Source organism: Rattus norvegicus, chromosome 9, assembly GCF_021556685.1.
Source record: "Rattus norvegicus strain SHRSP/BbbUtx chromosome 9, alternate assembly SHRSP_T2T, whole genome shotgun sequence".
In the NCBI taxonomy this organism is placed as follows: domain Eukaryota; kingdom Metazoa; phylum Chordata; class Mammalia; order Rodentia; family Muridae; genus Rattus; species Rattus norvegicus.
The window spans coordinates 22,696,667-22,716,744 of record NC_141542.1 but is presented as its reverse complement, the minus strand read 5'-3'; the positions used below and the strand labels follow the sequence as shown (position 1 = coordinate 22,716,744).

The window sequence follows — 20,078 nt, the reverse complement described above, 5'->3', positions numbered from 1 at the left end:
ATGCTGGCGAGGATGTGGAGAAAGAGGAACACTCGTCCATTGTTGCTGGGATTGCAAACTGGTACAAGAACTCTGGAAATCAGTCTGAACGTTCCTTGAAAATTGGACAAGGCACTACCTGAGCACACAGCTCTACCAGTCCTGGGCATATACTCAAAAGATGCTCCAACATACAATAACACATATGATCCACTATGTTCATAGCAGCCTTATTCATAATAGCCAGAAGCTGGAATGAACCCAGATGCCCTTCAACAGAGGAATTTATTCGAAAAATGTGGTACATCTACACAATGGAGTACCACTCACCTATCAAAAACAATGACTACGTTCAATTCATAGGCAAATGGAAAGAACTAGAAAATATCATCCACAGTGAGGTAATCCAATCACAGAAAAACACACTTGGTATGCTCTTGGGAGCGATGGCCTTGAAGCCCTCCATTATTCATGTTATTATTATGGTTAACATTAAGTATGACTGGGTTCATGGAAAATTGCCAGCCAGGTGCAGAAGACTAATACAAATGTGGTGGTCAAGATGAATAATCATATGATAACGTGTGATGATAAGATACCCAATGTCATGACCTGTAACCTTTCTGAAAAACCAATATCCTGCTGACTAATAGATATTACAAACCTGTGACCTTTCTGACAACCTGTCAACATCAGCCGATTCCCTGACCACATGAATATTGTGTCCTTGGCGTGGGTAAATGTTTCTTACTTCTCTCCTCTCTCTGTTACCCATTTTATGGTACAAATTCAGCCTTGGGGAAAAATAAAATTGTCGCCTTGATCAGACTCTTGTCTTGGAGTCCTTCTTCACATCTCTTGTCCCTCATTCTCTTCCAGGTACTCAGCACCCCTCGTTGACAGTATGCACTCATTGATAAGTGGACATTGACCAAAACCTCAAGTTACCCAAGATGCAATCTACAGATCTCAGGAAACTCAAGAAGAAGGATGACCAAAGTGCAGATGCTCCCACTCCTTCTTAAAATGGGGAACAAAAATATCCATAGGGGGGGATATGGAGGCCAAATCTAAAGCAGAGACTGAAGGAACAGCCATTCAGAGTCTGCCCCACATGTGGCCCATATATATACAGCCACCAAAACTAGGTAAGATTGATGAAGCTAAAAAGTGCTTACTGAAAGGGACAGAATATGCATCTCCCCTGAGAGACACATCCAGGGCATGTCAAATAAAGAGGTCAGTGCTGGCAGTAAACTACTGAACTGAGAACAGGATGCCCTTTATGGGAATTAGAAGAAGGATTCAAAGAGCTGAAGGGCTTGCAACCCCATAAGAACAGCAATGCCAACCAAATAAACCACTAGCAAAAGACTATACGTGGACTGACCCAGGGGTCCAACTGCATATGTAGGAGAGAATATCCTTGTTGGGGCACCTGTGGAAGGGGAAGCCCTTGTTCTAAACAAGGTTGGACCCTGAGTGCAGTGAAATGTCCAGGAAGGGGTTTCTAAGTGGCATGGATTGGGGGACCATACATATGGGAGAGGGCACGGCAGGGGGGCTTATGGACCAAAAGCGGGGAAAGGGAATAACGTTTGAATAAAACATATATATGTATTAAAAAAACCTGAAATTTAAAAAAATGATACTAATACCAAAAAATAATCAAAAAAATGTGAATAAGAAAGAAATTTTAGGTTTTGGAAAAAGATGAATTCCAGGTATTTGAAAAACTGTATGACCATGGTAAACACTTTAATATACATGAGAAATTTTTTACATGTTAATGAACTGCATCTTTTTTTTAAATAGTGAATGGAAATCCAGTCCCTTCCTGGCTGTGAGGCTAGGTATCCAGATGTAGTGGAATTCATTATTTGTTGGTCCTGAACCTTTGAGCCTGCTTCTAACACAGCTTATGCCAAGGAAACTAGGCCAGGGTGATATCTAAGCCATTGACCAAACTATCTGGACTAACAATTACATGTGAAATTCCACCTTGTAAATGGGAGGAGAGGAATAAAAGATACCTTTAAGGATTTAAAAAAGATGAAATGTACCCAAAAAAATCCAATAAAAAAGTTTAAAATAAAAATAACTTAGGAAATACAAAATACTGGGGTGCCATTCTACAATCATGATGTGTTTCTTCTGTGATAGCTTACAGGTTAATTTACTTCTCTATAACTGTTTTCTTATTTCAAAGTACGTAATGGCATCATCTGTGGAGTCATGGTGAGAACAAAAGCTTTGCCGAACTTGAATAATCGATCCCTTCGGAGCATGTGCTTAACATTGAAAAAACAGGGAAATTTCCTGAGGGGATTAAAAAACAAAATCCAAACATAAAACAGGAACAACAACGATGTAAAAACATTCTGCATGCTGGGTATGAAGGCATGTTGCATCTTTAATCAGCTTTGTAGGTATTTCTAATAAACACACAAAGAAACAAAAATCCTATCACAGTCCTAGCAGTTGCATCCAACAAAGAGAGAGCTGTGAGGTAGTGCATGCTGCTTCTTTCCCCAGATACCCGTGGGCCTCAGGCCTGCACCCAGTGAGCTGGACCAAGAGCAGCCAGGTTGAAATTCCTGCTGCCATGGCAGGATTCTGCAGGAACATTTCCCTGTGACAACAAGGAACCTGTGTGGAGGAGACCTCTTGGTGAGTCCTCAAGGACTCTATGTGTCCTATTCTACAGGGAGAAGCCCTGCCAGGTCTTTGGCAAGGCCAGCCAGTTGTATGGGGAAGTCTCTGGTCCTGTGGCAGAGGGCGAGGAATGGCAGAAAGAATGGCAGCTCCACTGAGAGCAAAGGCTACCCCTTCTAGGCCTGTGACCTCCTAATTAATTTATCTTTTCACCTGATGCCCTATTCACATTTCCTTACTATCATACAACTGTGATCTTGATGAGCAGCTGGGCTCTTGTTTTCTTAATCAGTTCTTTGTTGTCAGGGACCTTTTTAACTTATTCCAGCCCCTGACACTTATTCATACCTTCTGTATGCAGTAGGACCCTTGGTGGGCCTGTCATCTCAAAAATAGAAGGTTCGGTAATCCAAAAGATTGGACTCCAGTTTACCTCAGGCCAGGAAAGAAGTCAGCCACCATTAGTAAAAGAGCAAGGGAAAAATTACATAGGAAAAACAAGTGCCCTAATCAGAAGAGATCCTCAACTTCTACGGGGTGCACATCTGCACCCCTTTCTTCTGAGCTTGCATAGTGATGTTGTATAACTCCAGATGATAGTAAAAAGCAGAGCTCTTCCCAGAAAGGTCAAACATGATTTTCACTCTTACATCTGTGAGGTTGGGTGGCAGTATAGCACACATTCAGGTGGAATTATAACACCAAGGATAAGAAGACAGAATCCATATATCACACTGCCAAATGGACTCCCTCCTGAACTTATGGACCCATTAAAATTGAGGTTCAACCTGAACTCAGGCCATTCCACTCCCTTCCCATCCTCCTGATTCTTATGTTTGGTAGGAGTAAAGGATCATGGTGCAGCCCCCAATATTCTCATGCCTAGACCTGACTATTCAGGAAGAATGATAATGGAGAAGGGATGGCTATGTGGTTACAATGTAGTAACACAAGGTCCAGGTTGACATTTGCTCACTGATGTCCAATTTAATTGTCTTGTTACATTTGAGAAAGTGAAGATGTCTGAATAATATAAAAAAGGAACAGAAATTTATTATTTTATATATGCCCTGTAGTTGATCCCTATGCTCCCAAGGAAAAGCAGTTTTTATTGCAAAAAATAGGATTATAGACCATTGATTTTGTGAAATACATGGATATGTAAATGGAAACAATGTCAGCTGTCAAGGACTGCACAGTAAGCAAATATTTCCAGGTTTTATACACTCAGAGGTATAGAAGAAATATATTGCCCTCCAGAAAAAGGGAAAACCTTAGGAATCGAAATGTGTGTCACATGCATTGTCTCGAGTAGTAGATTTACTTTTAAGAAAAATCTCCCTCCTCCTTGGTCCCTAGAGATTTCGGTGCTAAGAAAAATCTGTTCTCCAATTCAGGGTTAAAAGCAACTATCCCCAGCAAAAGCATCGTTGACTTCTAATGAAACAGAGAGAAATATCTAGCTTTGAAATAGAGGTTGCCAAATGGTATTCCCAGTGACACATGAGAGACTGGAGGAAAGGGTCCCCACAGAAATTCATCAGTGTGGGGAAAGCTGGTTAGTAGGTAGGCCATAGAATTTTCCAGTGACATCACCAGTAAGCCGTTCACTGGACAATCTTTTGTATCTAAGAGATCCCTAGAATCTTCTGTGATGTCACCAGTGTTGTGGTGATACCAACTGCCTTTGGGATATTCCTTCAGTTCCCTTTGGGTTCACAAGCAGGCATGTTTCGCCAGATGCTCAGGCTATTTCGGAAGGAAAGTGGAGATCAAGGAGAGACCACACCAAGGCAGAAGGAAGCTGACCCCCTCTCTAGTGAAACAGGAAGGAGGAAATCATTCTGGGGAAGGCTTGGTGAGTTCTGGGCAGAGTTTTGGAACATCCTCATGGAGGTAGTTTTGAGATGTGCCTTCTAAGACTAGGCCTTACAAGCAGGAGCCTTGGGATTTCTCAAAGGCAAACCAAGACTCAGGAGTTCCTAATCCTTAATTTGAGAGAAAGCCAGAAAGTGGTAAGCCTTCAGTGTCTTTTCTTGAAGCTTTTAAATGTGAGTGTCAATGAATGGCAGGAGGAGGCACTGTGAGATTAACAATGTGACCATCCATGGTTGGGAGTTGAAGCACTTCATCCTCTAGATTACTGTAGATTACATAAAGTCTCCGATGGCGAGAACAAGGAAGGATGCACCCCTAGTCATGAATTGAGTTCTCAGACACTTTGGGCTGCAACACACATGATTAGAGCTTGATGGTGCTAATCATTATGAACTGCAGGATTGACTGCTCCACATCTGATATAAGATGACAATGTCCCAGATGTTTATGTATCAGTCAGGTTATACTGTTCAGTGTGAAGGGTCCTGTAATAGTGAGTGTGGTACGAGTATGGCATTAGAGGTTGGGAAAAGGGACATAGCTTAAGAATCCACCTTTAAGAAAGCTTTTCTGCTCTTTCAGGGATTCACCCAGACTCTACCATTTCCCCTTCCTCAACCTCCTTTTGGGATTCAGAATGATCTTTTCTGCCCATGGGCCATCAAATATGCAAATTCACTTGGGTTTATCTATCTACAGGTTTTGGTAGGAAGGCATCATCCCAAAATGTCATCAGTAAGCAAGAGGAGTGTGTAAAGGAACTGGAGGAACTCAAATTTGAAATCCAGAAGTGTCAATTCGAGAGGGATGAACTTTACCAAATCCTGGATCTTTATATCTATGATGAGTGGGACCACAGGTAGTCATTATGTCCAGTAACCTGTTCACTGTCTTGTGCTCTCTTTCTGCTAACCTGAGATTTCCTCATAGCACGAGAGAGTTTCACCTCTCATCCTGGATTTTAAGGAGCCTTGGCATGCATTAGCTTGTGAGATAAGCAAGGTGCTGTGTGTTTAGGGTCAACCTTTTTGTACTTGACCCTGAGCCTCTTGGATTAGCGTTGGTTCTGTCAGCAGCTGAAAGGACCTGGTCACACTTGCTGCAACTGTGTGTGTGAATGAAATGCCTGCACGTCATCACTCTTTCCTCTGAATTTGTTCATTATACTCTGATTCTATGGCACCTCCATGCATGTAGTTGGCATTCTAAATGTGTTTGGATATGGGTTGCTATGTATGTATGTGGACGTATATGTGGTGTTTTACTCAGGGTCAGGACGTCTGGGACCTTTGATGGAGTCTGAGGATTTGTTTGATCAACAGTTTGCAGGTCATGATAGTGATGAGTACGTGGAGGCCCACATTGATCAACAGAGCACTTTGCTCCTTCTGTATACGTTGGTGGCACCCAGGACTCTCCCGAGGGGAGGAGGTGCTATAAATCCTCTTCCCTGTCAAACTTAGTTATGCCCTTTGAGAATTCATGTAACTATAGAAACCAAGGATTGAGTATACCTGCTTTCAAAACAAGAGAAATGTCATCACAGCTTTCTCTTGGGCCCAAAGCTGTGGCACAGACTGGAGGAATCTTCTTCCTGAACTAGTAAATTCCATCATGCTCACCTGGCCAGCTCTTGAAGGTCAGGTCCCTCCAATTGGTACCGTGAATCTGTTGTCCTGTGCCCAGGATAATAAACTTAACCAGTACAAATACTTCGGAGGAGCAAATATGTAGTACATACTGAGTTTAAGTAATAGAACAGTCTGATTTCACCTAATTTGTTTCACCTGCTTTGATCTTTACTTTTTTACTTTTTAACTATCCAGGGATAGTTTATTGTGACCTAGAAATAGTCACTGTGGTCTTGACAGTTGTTATTCCCAAACAGGCAGCTCTCAGGCTCTGCCCCCTCCTATATAGTGAGTCTTTGCAGAACCATATCTTCCCAGGATTCCAAGGAGTCCTTATTTCAAAACAAATGTTTGCTTATTTACATGGAAATATTTTCTGTGGATTAAGCCTCACTGTTGGGTTTTGGTCTGGCTTTTGAGTTTGCCACTTTTTTCCCTTCCACCATTCCTTGAATTTGAACTGTTTTATTATATATTTTTTATATACATTTCACCTAATTCTGAAATCGTGAGTTCAAAATGTTATTTGTTCCTTTGGCCATGACCTAACCCAGGCTGGATGTCGAATTGCCAGTCCTTCAATCCGAACATGAGATGAGAATGATGGCTATGCAAATGATGACCAACTCAATAAGTGATGCCATGGAGAGGTACAAGGAGCTCATACAAGTGAACAGTTCCTACCGGTGAGTCGCTGACAGAGATGAGAACCCAGCACTAGGCAGGGAATGCTTCTGTCCTGTATGACTTTGAACCAAAGTCAGGGCTCTGGTTCTGTAGTGTCTGACTCTTAACAAGAAGCCTGCCTTGTTGCAAGGGTCTTAGATTTGTAGCTCTTGGAAAAGTTGTCCTACATGTGAAGGGTGTAGAAGACCCTCAATCGTTATTTTCCCCATTTAGGATCCTCTAGATAGAAAAGGTTTGCACCATGATGGGAATATCAATCAACTCTGAATCTCTAGGATTCTGACAGGTTGTCTATGATCCGTGAGAAACACATGGAAAGGTTGTACAGCTATTGGGTCTTCTATCTTCCCTCAGAGGGGATGTGACCTCTACTTGCAGATGACTTCAGCATACTATGGACATATGAGCTCCCTTATGGACCATTTCTTCTACCTTGATTTATATAAACCATCTTAGTGTCAGGATTTTCATAAGTACTTTGATTCACAGGGATGTGTCCTCTGGATTTGACCTCCTCTAATTGGTGCTAACCTGTATAGTGTGGCTCTATTCTGGGGATTTCTGAGGATGAGGACCCTTGAAGGGATGACTAGACTTGCATGAGTGACAGGCAAATAGAAGCTGGCTGGGATTTACCATTTTTTGTTTGTGGTTCAGCGTGAGGCACTCCCAGCTCCTGCGTGAACAAGCTCAATTGAAGAACAATATACAGATTTTGCTGAATGAGAAGAGAGAACTGCTGGTGGAGCAGACTGAACTGCCAGCATCCTCTGTGGAGACAAAGAGGCTCTGTGAAGAGGCCGGAATGAACATCTGTGACCCCAGGGCCAAGCAACAGCAGGTAGGGTTAGACCTCAGGGTCAGTTTGTCCTCATGTCTTACCATAAACATAGACAAACCAATGTTACTGTCTATTGACTGATCCATGTCCTGACCTAGGTCTCATCCAAGTGTTCATTCATGTGATGGTTTACAAGGCTTTCTGTGGAGATAGCCCCTTTTCAGGAAACTACATGTTTAGAAAGCAAATGCTCCTGCTCTTCGAGAATCTGCAGTTTATTAAGGGAGATAGGTTGATCACATATCACAGCACTACATGCCATTATGTGTGGAGGGTGCTATGTGGGAGCCCTCTTTAGACTAGAGCAGGGCTTTGCGGGATGAAGCAAAAGTCTGGAGCTCATTTTCTTTACAGGGATCTTGTGAGACTCCAGGAAGTCAGTACTTTTCAAGGAGGAGACCCTCATGGAAATGCCAAAGAAATGGTTCTCATTGTCATTTGTGGTGGCTTTTGTTGTTCCTCTTCTCCCTGTATATGAAGATGGTGTCTTCATGCTTCATAGATCTTGGGTAACTACAGAGCCTGAGGAGCAGCATGTCAGTCCTGTCTTATTTGAGTGCTCCTGGAGAGTTCATATGTGGGCCTTACAACCTGAAGCTGGTTAGAAGAACAAGGATGTGGAAAAGGTTTCTCAAAGGCTGAGGGTTGGCATGAGAGATTTGAGGCTTCAAGAACAAAGTTATCAGTATGTACCCCCAATTCTCACCAAGAAAGGTGCATTGCTGTGCTGACCTGCATCTTAGGGAGCATGCGGGGAGGACAGTTCATGACATGCAATTTTGTCCAGTCATTATCCAACTTAGTCCTTTAAGCCTAGGTCTCTCAACAAACCTGAAGCTTCCTGTTTTGTGCTGGCCAGCAGTCTTTGCATCATTCGTCCAGTTCCAAGTGGAGCCCCCTCTCTTATTTGTCTCAACACATTCTTAAACCATTCAGCTATTTTCAAAATAAGGATTAGATTTCTTCAGTTTACCTGAGCAGAGGTATCCCCCAGGAAGATTCTGGTTTGTCTTATGGGCTTCACCATGATCTTGCATGGAATCCTAGAGTGCAACCCTCTGCTGACATTGCTTTGCAGACTATATCATGGGCACGGCATTCTTTCAGGATAGATTTCCTCTCAATATTGTACACAGTGCTGCATTTTAGTAAAGTCACTGTATGTTATTTCTTTAGCCTCCTTCTGACTGACATTGAGGTTGTTTTAACGTCACATGAAATCTAATATGATGAAAAGTTCCTGGTAAATGACCATGAGACACTGTCTTCTCTGATGCTTCCAAGGTCTTCTATGAAGGAAACAGTGTAGTTTTAGTGAGGGGCCTATGATGAGTCAACATAGAGCTTGATGGAGTTTTTTCCTAGAAATCTCTCTCTTGGGGATTTGATGTTGTGTTGTTTAGGCTATCTGTGCACAACATGTAATTTACTCGTAGGACCAGAAAGTATCTGCATAGAAAGGTTTCCTGAAGTGGAAATGAGTACAGGCCAGGGCAGCATAGCCTGCTTGAGTCTAAGAGACTTGTAAACAACATTTTTCCCACTAATTTCTCACTCAACAGGAAATGTGCTGCACAAGAGCAAAGTTTTCATTTGTGCGTGCGAGTGTGTATCTGTGTATGTCTGTGTGTTTGTGTGTGTGTGTGTTTTCAGTAATGAACCTGTGTTTCCTCTATTTCCAAGTTTCATAAAAAAAGAATTCTAGGAGTTCACTTTACATCCATGAAACATGAAATACAGCTGCCCAGTCATTTGGCATCTCCATCTAGCTCTGTACAGCAAAAGGACACCTGTTATTAATATATCCTGTTTACAAAAAAATCGCAACAGAATTATCTTGTGAAGTGTGGGGGAGGAGTGGAAAATATAATCAAGTGAGTCGTGTTTCACAGTCCTAACCAATGGTACAGGCCTGGAGCTTGCAGGACCCTTTTTGTTATGGTGTAGAAGCAGGACAATAAAGTCCTTTAGAAATGCAACCCCCCCAAAAAGAGCACACAAAAACACCTGTAAAGTTAGATTTTCAAGTGACTAGGGGCAAAACTACTGATCTGCATTGAAATCCTTTGGAGCACATCAAAGGAAAGGAATACTGGGAGGTAAGGAAAGGCTTCCCTATAAAATCCATGAGTTTATGCTGCTTCTCTGTTCTTTGTGATTTGTGAAAGCCCACTGGAAGGTTGTGTCACTCACTGTGTCTTCTCCAAGGTTGCTTTCCACATTGCCTGCTACCATTTCTTTCCAGCTACCTTGGCACACTACAACTTCCCCTGGGAGTTTGGCTTGGATTTTTTTCATTGAGAATTTGAGTTGCTTGGATTGTATCGTCATCCAGAAAAAGTCCCATAGCTATGCTGTGGTGCAAGAACAGGGCAGTTTCAGGAACCCATTTAGGTGCACAGATAATCTAAAGCGCTCCCCTATGTTATCTGTGTAGCATTCTGCAAGTGCTGTCGATCAACATCATTTTCTCTCAGTTAATTTCAGCCTCAATGGAGTCAGGAGAAATGATGAAATTCAGACGGGTCTGTTAGTGGACCATCAGAAAGGCCTGTGAGAAGCCATGTTCTTTAAGTGGAACAGAAGTGTTAGTTGACCCAGAGATCCCAGAGAAGAGAATAGGTGTCCAACTAGAGCAACTAGAGCTCTGGGTTTTAGTGTTCCAAGGAAGGAAACTGTAGGAGAGGTTGGAGCCCTTCAATGGATTATGACTCAGTGTGAGATAATCCATGTAAGCATTTATTTATTTACTCCAAATATCTGTGACACAATCACATTATAGGTAGAAACATTGTTCATATGGATCCTGGCTATGGAGATTTCCTAAGATTCTGGGGTCATAGCTTTGGGCATGAAGTCACTCAGGGTATGGTAAAGAGAGCTCCTATTAGAAGAAGCAGCACTCTATGGGGAAAGTCTGAAACAGTGAACAAGAACAGGAGTCTAGTCCACAACCAACATATGAGCCTTTGCTGGGAAACAAGACTGCTTTACTCAGCCTTGGGAACTTGCTAAGCCAGATTGGTTATAGGGAAAGAACCCTGATTCAATGTCGGTTTATGGGAGGACAGCACATCACTTACTGAGCTGTCTATAGGCTATGACCACTATATACATATCCCACTCAACATTTGTTTTTATGCCTCCATAGTATCCTGGGGAATCATTATATTAAGCATTAAAAGGGAAAGTAAACACTGCAATGTACTATGTTTATATTGTGTAAACACAAACGTATTGTGTGTTTGCGAGTTTGTATTAGTGTGTCTGTGTGTCTGTGTGTGTGTTTGTGTGCACACATGCATGCATGCTTCCATTGACAGTACACTCATCTGATGACCACGATAAGGAAGGATTAGAGGAAAGAATGCAGGACATTCTGAAGCAGAAAGAACCGATCACCCAGGAAAGTGACTTGGGAGGAACATTGTAGAAGCATTCTGATATTTTTGAGATCAGGTAGGAACACAGACTGGCAGAAGCCAATTGGATTTCCTGTCCCTATATAACTATCCTTTTTGGATGGCTGATCACTGACAAGGTTTTCCCTATCAGTCACCTAAAGAACTACCCAGAGTATTGTTCTGGTACAGTTTATGTGAATTTTGTCCATGACACAATATGTATAATCCTCAGGATTTCTTTGTATTTTGTACTTCTTTCTTCCTGTTAAATCTCTGATAAGATCTGAGGACATTTTCTCTTCTGTCATCTCACAAATTGCATTACAATAACCATAGTGTTACAGGGGTGATGTTATGTATGTCCATCACAATAAACTTTACTGTTCCTTGTGTATGCTGTGAGCACATTCTCAGTGATTACAGGATCTGTGCGGTGAGCATGAATTTGAAGTGAGATGGCTTCTCTGTGTATTTGCAGATTCAGTGGTTACAAATTGAACCTAGGCAGGTTCCTTCAGTGCTGACATAATCAGAATTTTCACCTCAATCCTGGGCATGTTCTCCAGAAGGAATCCACATGATATTCTAGGTTGCTCATACCATTCTTGAACTCAGATTCAGACCCTGCTACAATGTTATTATTCAATATAATAAAGCTGGACCAGTGACAAAATATGACCATTTTTGTATTAATTCCAATACAGTCCACAGTTCAAATTCTAGCAGTTTGAAAAGCTGAGATATAAATCCAAGCGCAGGTACTCTACGACATTTGGGGATGCAGGGACTGACCTCAGCTGACAGGACATGCTGGATTGTCCAACCCAATAGAGCGGATGTAAGAGGGAGAGCTGAATTGACAACCACTCACTAAATCTTTATTCCCTTGCTCTGCTAGGTCTGAAATTCTCCAGCAGAAACTCGAACATGACACAGACCAGGACATGATCTCCCTTGGTGAGAAGTGCTACAGGAGGAGAACCAAGTGTGCACAGCAAATACACCACTATTGCATCTCATCTGTAATGTCCATAGCAATTGTGGACTGCATTTTCCTCCTTTAGTTTGATTTCTTTCGATTTAATAGGCCTTACTTTCACCTCGCCTCTCTCCAGCAAGTGTGCACTTTTGGAGGGACTCAGAGAAGTGCTGATGCACATCAATCAAGAGCTGCTGGTCATCCAGAAAGACTGTGCACGTGTAAATTTGTACTTGTCCTGATGGGTCATCCAGAAGAGTTTCATGGAGATGAGTTCACAACATTGGAAAGACTTTGAGACAAAGTCTGTAATATCATTTATACTGAGTATTAGATGGCTTTTTCCTTAATGTCCCCACTCCAACAAAACGGACCTACTCCCACTCCTCTTGAAAAGATTATTACCATCAGTAACTTCTTGTCTAGTATGTCTCCAAGGCAAGCCACACGCTATAAGTCTATTCTGCAAAAGGAGCAGCAAAAGAATGCTTAGCATACTTCCTCTATTTAAAGTTTGGTTGACTTTTGATTATTTTGGTTTTTTGGTTTTCCTTCTATTCATTTGAAGATTTGTTATTAATCTGTTGTTGTTTTGTTCATTTGCTTTTCTATTTTGATAAGGATATAGACTGTATATATTGACTACCTGCATCTGGTTACTATCAAGTAAATTGGATGTATTCTGGTGAATAAAGGAGTAATTTCAAACTCTTCACTCTTACGAACCTTCTTTATTTATCACTGGTGTCAACCTCTGAAGTCCCACAGCTATCAGGGAGGGATGGATCTCTGCATTCTCATCGGGACTGGGCATCAAAATTCCTTCCCAGTCAGACTGAGATTCAAAAGCAGTTACACAGTCACTGTTCACTGTGTTCCCAACTCTGTGAACTTCAAGTTCATCATGCATATATTACCTACTGTGTATGCCTGGTGTCAAATATATAGTTACCTCTAAGTTATACTCTGTGGATGAGAGTATTGAACAAATTAATGGGATAACATTAATTTTTCTGTAATACCTCCCAGGACATATAAACATGGTATAAGGGAGATTAAAGCAATCGGGAATCCTGCACCCAAATCCCATGGCAGAGAATGCTGAACACCCAGGAATGCAGATAATCCTGAGACCACAGGACAGAAAGCCACTTCTACCCAGCTCTGCCCACATCTGGCCCAATATTAATCTGCATGATGCCTCTGGAAACAGGAATAGAGGAGCAGTCAGCGGCAGGAAACTGCTTGGTCCATCCTGTGCCCAGAACTGACCCGGGCCCTGAGCATATTTGAAGAAAACGAGAGGCATACAATTCTCTGTTTCCTGATTGTGGCTTTTTTTGTGGCTTTTTTTGTTTGAAGCTCTAAACGCCATTTTGTTGTTGTTGGAATTTTAATTGGATATTTTTCATTCACAATTCAAATGTTATTCCTTCCTTGTTTTCCAGAAAGAAGTCCAAATACCATCGCCCTCCACCCTCTTCTATAAAGGTGTTCCCTTCACCATCCATCCACTTTCCCAGCCTAGGCAGGACCAAGGGCTGCTCATTCCATTTGTGCCCAAGAAGACCAACCTCTGATACACATGCAGATGGAGCCATGGCACAGTTCCTGTATAGTGTTTGGGTAGTGGTTTAGTGTCTGGGAAATCTGCTTGGCAGGCATGGTTGTCCTTATGGGGTTGCAAGTCCCTTCAGCTCTTTCAATCTTTCTGTAATTCCTCCAACTGAGGTCCAGTTCTCAGTTCAATAGTTCGCTGTTAGCATTCGCCACTGTATTTGACATGATCTGGCTGTGCCTCTCAGGAGACATCTATATCCAGTTCCTGTCAGCCTGCTCCTCTCAGCTTCATCCACCTTATCTAGTTTGAAGGCTGTATATGTATAGACCACTCATGGGATAGACTCTGAATGGCCATTCCTCTAGGCTCTGTTCTAAATTTTGCCTCCCTATCCCTTCAATAGGGATTCTTCTTCTCCTTTAAAGGAAGGAGTGAAGAATCAGCATTTTGGTCATCCTTCCTGAATTTTATTTTGTCTGTGAATCTTGGGGAATTCCAGCATTTGGGCTAATATCCACTCATCAATGAGTGCATACCATGTGTGTGTTTCTGTGATTGGGTTAACTCACTCAGGATGATATGTCTTAGTTCATCCTCTTTGCCTATGAATTTCATGAAGTCATTGTTTTTGATATGTCTGTAGTACTCCATTGTGTAGATGTACCACACTTTCTGTTTGCATTCCACTGTTGAGGGCATCTGCGATCTTTTCATTTTCTGACTATTATAAATAAGGCTGCTATGAAAATGGTGGAGCGTGTGCCCTGTTGTATGTTGGAGCATCTTTTGGGTAAATGTGTAAGAGAGGTATAGCTGGGTCCTCAGCTATTGCAATGTCTAATTTTCTGAGGAACCTCCAGACTGATATCCAGAATGGTTGTACCAGTCTGCAATCTCACCAACAATGGAGGAATGTTCCTCTTTCTCACATCCGCACAAGCATCTTCTATCGCCTGAGTGTTTTATCTTAGGCATTCAGACTGGTGTGAGGTGGAATTTCAGGGTTGATTTCATTTGCATTTCCTTTATGACTAAAGATGTTGAACATTTTTTTTGGTGCTTCTCACACATTCCCTATTCCTCAGCTGTTAATTCTTTTTCAGCTCTGAACCTCAACTTTTAATAGCATTATTAGTCTCCCTACAGTCCAACTTCATGAGTTGTTTGTATATTTTGGATATTAGCCCTCTATCAGTTGTAGGATTAGTAAAGGTCTTTTCCCAATCTGTTGGTTGCTGTTTAGTCCTAACCACAGTGTCCTTTGCCTTACAGAAGCTTTGTACTTTTATGAGGTCCCATTTGTCTACTCTTGATCTTAGAGCATAAGCCATTCCTGTTTTGTTCAGGAAATTTTTTCCAGTGTCCTTGTGTTCAAGATTCTTCCACACTTTTGCTTCTATTAGTTTGAGTGTATCTGGTTTGATGTAGAGGTCCTTGATCCACCTGGACTTAAGCTTTACACAGGGCAATAAGAAGAGGATGATTTGTACTCTTCCATATGCTGACCTCCGGTTGAACCAGCACCATTTGCTGAAAATGCTATCCTTTTTCCACTGGATGCTTTTGTCTCCTTTGTCAAAAAATCAAGTGATCATAGGTGTGTGGGTTCATTTCTGGGTCTGCAGTTCTATTCCACTGGTCTATCTTCCTGTCTCTGTCCCAATACCATACAGTTTTTATCACTAATGCTCTGTAAACTGCTTGAGTTCAGGGATGGTGATTCCCAGGGAAGTCCTTTTATTGTTGAGGATAGTTTTAGCTATTCTGGGTTACTTGTTATTCCAAATGAATTTGTAAATTGTTTTGTCTAACCCTATGAAGAAGTGTATTGGAATTTTGAAGGGGATTGCATGGAATCTCTAGGTCACTTTTGGAAAAATGGCCATTTTTACTCTCTTAATCCTGCCAACCCACGAGCATGGGAGATCTTTCCATTTTCTGAGATCTTCTTCAATTTCTTTCTTCAGACACATGAAGTTCTTTTCACACAGATCTTTCACTTGTTTGATAAAAGTCACACTGAGGTATTTTTATGTTATTTGGGACTATTATGAAAGGTGTCATTTCCCTAATTTCTTTCTCAACTTGTTTATCTTTTGTGTAGAGGAAGGCTACTGATTTGTTTGAGTTAATGTTATACCCAGCCACATTGCCGAAGTTGTTTATCAGTCTCAGGAGTTCTCTGGTGTAACTTTTCCGGTGTCTCAATTATACTGTCCTATCGTCCTCAATAGTGATAATTTTCTTCTTCCTTTCCAATCTGTATCCCTTTGACCTCCTCTTGTTGTCTGATTGCTTTGGCTAATGCTGGGGACAACATACAATGACAGGGACTGCCAGTAGTAGGCCGGGATGGAGACATCTCAAAACCCTGCAGCAGCTCCTTGTAAAGTAGGGTGGCTTTGGGAACCCTGAGTATCAGGACACACATCCCTCCACAAGACCCACCATCTGAAATAAGAGGCTGCCTTCAGTAGTCCTGGATGGAGACATCTCAATAGTCCGCAGTAGCTCTTTGTAAAAACTGGTTGTTTCCATTTCCCTAACCTTATCACTGGACAAGGGCTGTATAGATTTCATTTGTGTGTGACTGCCTATCAGTTGGCCTTGGTGTGCACAATTATAGTATTATATCTGACTTTCCTACTTCTTTCTCCTTCTGCTCTGGTGAATTCTGTGAAACTAGATGTTCCTTGATGTTATGATTCTTAGACAATTGGAAATTGATGCATAGGGGCACAGCACAGCACAGCCCTAGAGGCCCAGGTGGATACTGTGTGTTCTCATCTTGGAAAAAATGTAATAACTGCACAATTGTAGTTACAGATTAAGGTTTGACTTGCAAAGACAACTTGAAGAAAATAAGAGAAAATGAATTAGAGCCAACATTGGGACCCTAAGAAAGGAAAAAGTTATTGAAGTTAGGATATAAATTTTCCATAATATTTCAGACTGGTTACTGGATATGGAAGTATAGAATATATAAAATAATATACTAGTAAGCTAAGTCTAACTACTGGAACTCTTATGAGGGTCATTGCGTGCAAGGAACAGAAAGCTAGTGGAATTACTGTGCTAAGAGTTACCTTGATTCTTTCTGGCCACTGCCTGGCAGTTTTGCCTATGTCATTTATCATTAGAGCTTCACAGAAAAGTGCAGGTAGCTGACCTCGGTGCTTTGGTCTCTGAAGTATAAAAGTAAAGAGTTAAAGTTTAAAAAATGATAAGTTTACAATTATTATTATTATATTGGCCACAGGTCTGGGTATAGGCGAAGCATGAAACTTTGGAGAACAGTTGTAATTCTTAGTTCTTGGTAAGATGTAGTCATTCTTTGCATTTGATTTGGCAATGATTACACAATGTCTTTTTCCTACCCACTTTTGGATTATTAATAAAGGACTGGGGCAAGAGAAACGCTACAGAACATGTGAAGAGTAAATGAGAGAGAGCATGAGAGAGTGAATGAGAGAGTAAATGACAGAGCAAATGTCAGAACAAATGTGAGAGCGAATGAGAGAGCATGAGACGAGCATGTGAAGAGTGAGTGGAGAGAGAAAGTGAAGAGTGAATGAGGGAGTGAATGAGAGAGCGAGTCTGAGAACAAATGTGAGAGCCAGGGAGAGAGCATGAGGAGAGCATGTGAGAATGAGTGAGGAGAGAATGTGAGGTGTGTGTGAAGATTGTGTGTGTGCGTGACAGGAGAGTGCATGTGGTGTGTGTGAGATATGTATGAGCTGTGTATGAAGAGTGTGTGTGAGTGACAGGAGAGTGCATGTGGTGTGTGTGAGATATGTGTGAGATGTGTATGAAGAGTGTGTGTGAGTGACAGGAGAGTGCATGTGGTGTGTGTGAGATATGTATGAGGTGTGTATGAAGATTGTGTGTGTGCGTGACAGGAGAGTGCATGTGGTGTGTGTGAGATATGTATGAGGTGTTTATGAAGAGTGTGTGTGAGTAACAGGAGAGTGCATGTGATGTGTGTGAGATATGTATGAGGTGTGTATGAAGAGTGTGTGTGAGTGACAGGAGAGTGCATGTGGTGTGTGTGAGATATGTGTGAGGTGTGTATGAAGATTGTGTGTGTGCGTGACAGGAGAGTGCATGTGGTGTGTGTGAGATATGTATGAGGTATGTATGAAGATTGTGTGTGTGCGTGACATGAGAGTGCATGTGGTGTGTGTGAGATATGTGTGAGGTGTGTATGAAGACTGTGTGTGTGTGTGACAGGAGAGTGCATGTGGTGTGTGTGAGATATGTATGAGGTGTGTATGAAGTGTGTGTGTGTGTGTACCAGGAGAGTGCATGTGGTGTGTGTGAGATATATGTGAGGTGTGTATGAAGATTGTGTGTGTGCGTGAAAGGATAATGAACAGACGTGTGCATGACAGTGGGCGTGAAAACCCCCACCATGAGTCTTAACTCAGAGCTGCAACAGGCTTGAATGAGCCCAGGCACGCCCAGATACCTAGGCCTGAGTCACCATTAAAACTAACAGACCATAAAAGGAAAGGAATGCAGAACAGACCAGGAGTACCGGATCTGACTCACAGGCCACCTGGCAGGAAGAGATAAGCCCCCATACCCCGACATTCAGGACGCCCCAAACCTGCCAGTGTGTGTAGCTTTACCTTATTACCTCATCATGTGAAATAGCCAATCATATGTGAACATATCTGTGTGCCTCGTTTGAATCCACCAATCCCCGTAACTATGCATCTGCTTCTGTACGCCCGCTTCTGCTTCCCCAATCCCTATAAAAGCCCCATGCTGGAGCTGCTGGGCGCGCAAGTCCACCGAAGAGACTGTGTGCTCGAAGGTACCTGTGTTTTCCAATAAACCCTCTTGCTGATTGCATCCAAGTGGCCTCGGCTCGGTCATTGGGCACTTGGGTCTTCTCCTGATGGAAAGGTCCTCTCCAGAGATCTTTCATTTGGAGGCTCGTCCGGGATTCGGAGATCCTCTGCCCAGAGATCATCCACCACCCACAGGGAGGTAAGCTGGCCGGCGTTTGTCTTGTCTGTCCTGTCTTGTCCTGTGAACAATTGATCAATAGGCTCAGATCTGGGGACTATCTGGGTGGGCCAGAGAGGAGCTGACAAGCTCAGATTTCTCCCCGGAAGCCCTGGAAGACGTTCCAGGGGTGGTTGGAGGAGAGGGAGGTCCGGATCCGTGGCACCTCCGTCCGTTTTCAGAGGGATCCGGACCCTCGATGACTCTGTCTGAATTTTATTGGAGTAGAGGATCCAAGACCCTTGGTGACTCCGTCTGAATTTTTGGTTTCAGTTTGGTACCGAAGCCGCGCGGCGCGTCTGTCTGTTACTTGTTTGACTGTTGGAATTGTTCATCTTCTTTGTGACCTGACTGTGGTTTTCTGGACGTGTTGGTGTCTGTTGTTTGTGTTCTGTTTTTGTGTTTGGTATCCCAGAAGCAGCTAAGGTTAAGCTGCAGTTTGGGCCAGGTACTGAAGATACCAGGCATCTGTGGAAATTGGTTATAGGATGCTTTCTCTTGGTCTTGTTTCTCTGGTTTGTTTTCTGTGAAATTGTCGAGTGTCTTTTTGGCTTTTGTTTCGTGTTTGAATTTGGACTGACGACTGTGTTTAAAATCTTGGACTGACGACTGTGTTTGAAATCATGAAACTGTTTGCTTTGTTCGTCAAAGAGTTTTACTTGGTCATCTTGGTGCTTAAGTTAAAAATTGAAAATAATTTGCTTGAGAGAAATTGTTTTCTGCCAGGGAGTTTTGTCTCTTTCTCTTGAGCCTCCTCCCCGAGGAGAGATGCCCCACGTTGGGGGGGCAGAAAAGCCCCTAAAATAGTTTCAAAAAAAACTACAACAAACTGTGAAAAACTTTGTTTTGCCCGTCAAAATTTAGAATTCAGACTTTGGCTGTGGCCAAGGTCAGGATTAATGTCTTCTTTTCCATGAGCCTTTAACCCAGTGAGACAGTTTGGTAAAGGGCTGCTACTGAGGTCCTGAAAGTCCCAGGTGAACCCATTACAATTCTTTTGTCAGCCACATGGTATCTAGCACCCAGGTTCTAACCATCTCTCCATCCTTTTGTTATTAGTTGTTACTAGAAGCCTAGTGTCATTTGGAGGCTGGTTCTCTTGAGAGGCAAAGCCACCAAGCCGACACTGAAGAGAGATACTCCTTGAGGGAAAATCTAAGTTTAGAGAGATAGTCGATGACAGATCGACTGCCTCTCTGCTCACCTTTCTGTTTCATAGACAAAGCTTGTGCTTATTTGTACAATGGCCTTTTTGTCCAAGAAAGGCCTCCTGGTTTAGCTGTGTGACTAAATGCTATTTGCCCTCTTCAGTGGACCTCTATTCTCAAGATTCTCTTGTTTTCCCACCATCCCATTTGAGATGCTTGTTAGTAACTGTTACAGATCTTCTTTACCACCGAGGAAAGACAGAATCCTGCTAGAGGCCAGAAAGAATGTTCTAGACATGGGT

At 42.4% G+C, this 20,078-nt stretch overlaps 1 protein-coding gene across 1 annotated transcript; it reads left to right on the top strand.

The window, feature by feature from the left end:
• Positions 1-4,362: 4,362 nt before the first annotated feature.
• On the top strand, positions 4,363-12,296 carry LOC148003514 (disks large homolog 5-like). The gene is made up of 7 exons (XM_087567918.1): positions 4,363-4,492; positions 5,212-5,371; positions 6,698-6,829; positions 7,488-7,671; positions 10,109-10,224; positions 11,974-12,032; positions 12,163-12,296. The coding sequence occupies exons 1-7, from the start codon at positions 4,363-4,365 to the stop codon at positions 12,294-12,296; spliced, it is 915 nt and encodes a 304-aa protein (XP_087424044.1).
• The last annotated feature ends 7,782 nt before the right edge of the window (positions 12,297-20,078 follow it).